The sequence below is a fragment of the Cornus florida genome, unplaced genomic scaffold (assembly GCF_030987335.1).
Source record: "Cornus florida cultivar Cherokee Brave unplaced genomic scaffold, ASM3098733v1 CherokeeBrave_3.0.0_Hap2_Chr04, whole genome shotgun sequence".
NCBI lineage: Eukaryota > Viridiplantae > Streptophyta > Magnoliopsida > Cornales > Cornaceae > Cornus > Cornus florida.
The window spans coordinates 12,668,766-12,673,610 of record NW_026775574.1 but is presented as its reverse complement, the minus strand read 5'-3'; the positions used below and the strand labels follow the sequence as shown (position 1 = coordinate 12,673,610).

Sequence of the window (4,845 nt, the reverse complement as noted above, 5' to 3'; positions counted from 1 at the left end):
TTCTCACTTATTGTAGATCCCTTAGCAAGATGCTTTCTCCTTGGATCTCCATCTTCTTGGTAATTGTTTTGCCTTTAGGAATCACTCATATGCCTACATGAATGATCTTGGAAAACTAGGCTTGTGGGAGCCTCCATTAGATGAGAACATAAACCCTAATTTTCTAGAGAGAGAAAATATATTCCTTTTTCCTTCTACTAAAATCACCCCTAAAATATACATAGACCATGTATATTTATAGGCAACATAAAGGTAAAGAAAAGGAAACAACTAATCCTTCTCAATCTCTAATTCACATGTCTCAAATCTAATATGATTCCAATATCAAGTTGGGCTATGAGTGAGAATCCTTTGGGCTTATTATTTTATTGGTTACCATGAATTAATAATTGGCCTAGTCCATGGACCCAATTCAATCAATTCATAAATTAATTTCTACTCCACTAAAAGAAATTAATTGAACTCCAATTAAATAATAAATAACCTCTAAGTCAATATTGCACTTTGACCCCTCTATGCATAATTAGTTATCGGATAAATAAAGTCATCAATCCGACTACTTAATTAATATATTTATTTTGGTACCATTGATTATTTCTGGCTCGGTCACAATAAAACATTTGTTTGACAAAAATAATAATTTAAATAAATAAATATATAATAAATCATTTTGTCTAAAAACACACGAAGGCCTTTGAATTTACTTTGTGATCAACCATAATCAATATAAAATAAATACAAGTAGCAATGATGCAAATATTGAAAATATAACCCTCTAACTATTAATTACATAACTACTCAAAGTGTCGATCTAAGGATCCCGAAGAATCCGCTGAACAAATCAAAGTAATTATTAATTAATAAAAGAGTCTATACTTTTCTCATGCTTAAGAGTCAAATGCCATGACGGTGATAGGGAGTAATTGCATACGACGGCTCTCGCAATATATCTCAACCTAACGCGGATCCAGTTCAAGTCTTAATTAATTATGATTCCATCCATAATTACCGACTATGAACAATTTATGATTACTATTTATATTCATGTATTGATCGTCATCACATACATATATAAATATCTCTTGTAATCAAGAGGACACTATCAATTCTATAATGAATCGAAACATAGTACATTGAATTTACCAATTGTAAAAAACATAAATATTTCAAAAACGTTAGGATTATATGTTACTTTAATCCAAATAGGAATTTACTATACCAGGGCATATAAATCCCAACAGTGGAATCAGATTGTGTAATGAATTTCCATTTGAATCTTTCTATTTCTGGTATTTTTAGACCTGGAAGGTCTAATCTTTAGGGATCAAAATCAAAAGCTTACTTTCCATATCTTTTCTTTTTCAACGATTTTTGACTTTTGAAAGCAGAGTAGAAGATCGTCACCGCCGTTTATGTCTTCTCTCACCTCTCATCGGATGCGACTTGAACTCCATTGGCGGCGACGGCATTTGAGACCACCAGGGTCTCCGATTCCGCAGAGAATTCCGTTGATTTTTACTTCTTTGAGGAGGAATTTCATATTGACTTTGCTCTTTCAAAACGATGAAGGGTTTCAATTTTCGACAGTGTTTGGTAGTGTTTGTAGAGAGGGAGAAAGAGAGAGAGGAGAGAGAAGCGATGATGGTGGTGGTTGTCGGCAATGGTAGTGGTGACGGTGTTTGTCGACGGCGAGGAGGTGGCAGTGGCAATGACCATGGTGGAGAGGAGGTGGTACAGATGATTAGTGAGGAGATATATATATATATATTTTATATCAATGCTACAGTAGAGGAAGTGATTTATACAAACAATGTAGAAAATACAGAAAGTGAGGATCTCTCTTCACAAAATCAGGAATTACTTTCTTTAAACCAAAAAGTGTAAGTATTTTATTAAACATAATTTTTATTTTTGATTCTCAATTTTAGGAATTGACAGCAGAAATCAGGAATCATTTCTGTTAGTAAACAGACCCTTAACATGTCTTGGATAATTTATCTCTAAACCAAAACCCATCAATCTTTTTCGGTATCTCACGAAACTAAAACCCATCAATCTTTTTCTTCTTCCCTATGATTTTAACAATTTTTAAGTTTTTCACCCACAACTTCTTCTACCCTTACACATGATACAATCACCTATTTATAGGCATCCTAACAATTACAACTCTTCATCGAAGTATCTTAGATATCTACAAACTTTATAAAATTCTCTAATCTTCCCTCCACTCTAAAAATCTCTATAAGCTCTCTAATATTTTAAAAAGCTCTCTAATATTTTAAAATTTTCAAACTATTTCTACTCCATAATTCCATACAAATATGAAAGACTTTAGAAATCAACTCTACTCATGCCATGCAGACTATGCCATACAGACAATGAAAAATCCTCTTCAACGACAGCGTGTTGCTCGGGTGGCACAACACCATGTAAAATTGCAAGGCGTGACACTTGTCTTAATAAATTTTCAATTAATGATAAAAATATAATTATTGAACAATACATGGGAGGTAGTTCTTTTACTTTTACCTCTTTTATTTTATTTATTTATTTATTTTTTCAAACCCCTTCTTCTGACAGACATGTCAAACAAGAAAATGTATTTCTGTCGAGTAAATTTATTAGTTATACAATTGAGGAAACAAAAATTGATTTGAAAATTGATTTTTACTTTCTCTGTCCCAAAATAAATCTCTTTTGAAAAACTATTGCATCAGAGAGAATATAAAATAAAAACATAGATGCTATAGGAAATAAACAATAATTTTGGTTCCCAATCCCATGAATCCTGTCAGCTCTTGCCATGTACATCTTGGATAAATATATATGTAGGATTATAAATTTTCCATCTCCCCACAAAGCAAGGTTGGTTAATTAATTTTCTAATTCACTTGTTCCTTTCCCAAATGCCACCCCAGGTATTACAAGGTGGATGGACGGTAACTCAAACATGTCAAAGTCTCAAAGTATAACAACCAGTTTGTCGTATTGGATACGGTCGCGGTGTAACAGACTTGGACAAAATCAGTGTAAACTGGTCGATACGAGTCGCATATCGGACTTGAAAAGGATCGCGTATTGGTTGATACGTTGTGTTTAGGGAGGATGGCCTACAATTTCATGACAAGCACCTATCAGCTTTAGCCCCACAGCAAATGATATATGTATAAAAGATTAGATCAATGGCAACTGGAAGAAAAAGAGAAAACAGAGAGGAAAAAGTAATTGAAACTATATGGTCCAGACTGGCTATCATATGGACATTGGCTTTAATAATGTTGTAATATGTACATCTTTTTGTTCTTTTTAAAGCATGTGCCTCCCTTATGGTTAGGACCCTGCATCTCTTGAGATGGGTGGAAAGGGTGCGAGGTTGCCAAGTTTCTGCTTAAACAAGATTAGGCGTCACGTTCGTGTTCGTGAAGTGATTTCAGGTAAAAAAGATCAGAAAAATGAGAATTCTGTCAACGTCGGAGAAGCCAATTCTGGTGGTGCAACGCAACGCGGGCTGGGGCTGGTAATTGGGAGGAAAATCATGGTGGTGATTGATTCGAGCCTTGAAGCCAAGGGGGCTCTACATTGGGCACTAACTCACACCATCCAGAGCCAAGACATAGTTGTTCTTCTTTATGTAGCCAAGCCTTCTAAGCAAGGTTAACCTTTTTATAATTTTTTTCTTTCCTCTAATAATTGTATATATTGATGTATATGAAGTACAAAAAGGTTATAATAATTTTGTTTACAGGTGAGGAGTCCAGCACAGAAATAGCTCCAAGAGTTTCTGAATTTCTTCAATCTATGAAAACTATGTGTAAACGGAAGATGCCTGAGGTGGGTAATTAAAATATTTGTTAAACAATTTTTTTTGGCTAATTATTTTATATATGTAAGTACTAATAAAAGTGCTAGTGGTGTGCATACACGAGGCTACACCGTCATTGCAGGATTCGAAAATGATGAGATGGACACAGTCTTACTTTTGTATTGAGAAATTATTTTCAAACCGTGACCTCAAAGTAACAATGGATATAAAAATAAAGATCATTGCATTTGTGTTATTTCAATGCACCAATCCTTTATAAAGTAAACAATAATTGTCCAACTATATATTATGAGTTTGTCATGACAGGTGAAATTTGAGGTTACAGTGGCAGAAGGGAAAGAAAAAGGTCCAGCAATAGTTGAAGAGACAAAGAAACAAGGGGTGGCGCTACTGGTTCTAGGGCAGAAGAAGCGGTCGGCTGTAACGTGGCGGCTTCTGATGACGTGGGCAGGGAATCGGAGTGGTGGTGGTGGTGGTGGTGGTGGGGTGGTGGAGTACTGTATCCAAAATGCAAGCTGCATGGCAATTGCAGTGAGGAGGAAAAGCAAGAAGCTTGGAGGGTATTTGATCACCACTAAGTGTCACAAAAATTTCTGGCTTCTAGCTTGAACACTGTTTCATTAACTTGGGTGGTTTGTTGCAATGATCATATGATCTTGGATTGTTTGATATTGCTTCATCAAATGTGATTATTGCTGTATTGGTTGTAAATAATAATAGAAAATAGTATTGACACATGAAAGGGAATTTGGGTGATGAATGAAATTCCTAGTTCTTGTCACGATCAAGGTCATCAGCTAATATGGCCAAGTGAAGCAGACATAGACCCTAAAGTTAGGACATGGCTTGGGACACTTGGGTCCACCTCAAACTTTCACATATTGATAAATTATTACATAAATTATTAACTTGATGTTGACCAAGCATATAACTTAGTCACTTTTTGAACAATTATATCCCAAAGACACGTATACAAAGAACTGTGCAGATTTTTGCAATCAAAGCATAATTTTACAAAAATT

At 34.8% G+C, this 4,845-nt stretch overlaps 1 protein-coding gene across 1 annotated transcript; it reads left to right on the top strand.

The window, feature by feature from the left end:
- The first annotated feature begins 3,280 nt into the window (after nucleotides 1–3,280).
- On the top strand, nucleotides 3,281–4,494 carry LOC132302170 (uncharacterized). Its single transcript, XM_059799048.1, has 3 exons — nucleotides 3,281–3,653; nucleotides 3,746–3,831; nucleotides 4,130–4,494. Exons 1-3 carry the CDS (start codon nucleotides 3,353–3,355, stop codon nucleotides 4,430–4,432), a joined length of 690 nt encoding a protein of 229 aa, XP_059655031.1. The 5' UTR covers nucleotides 3,281–3,352; the 3' UTR covers nucleotides 4,433–4,494.
- Nucleotides 4,495–4,845: the final 351 nt, after the last annotated feature.

Coding starts and splice junctions, on each gene's coding strand:
- LOC132302170 (XM_059799048.1), top strand. CDS start 3,353: ATGGGTGGAAAGGGTGCGAGGTTGCCAAGTTTCTGCTTAAACAAGATT. Junction 3,654..3,745: donor AGCCAAGCCTTCTAAGCAAG/GTTAACCTTTTT, acceptor TTTTGTTTACAG/GTGAGGAGTCCAGCACAGAA. Junction 3,832..4,129: donor GTAAACGGAAGATGCCTGAG/GTGGGTAATTAA, acceptor TTGTCATGACAG/GTGAAATTTGAGGTTACAGT.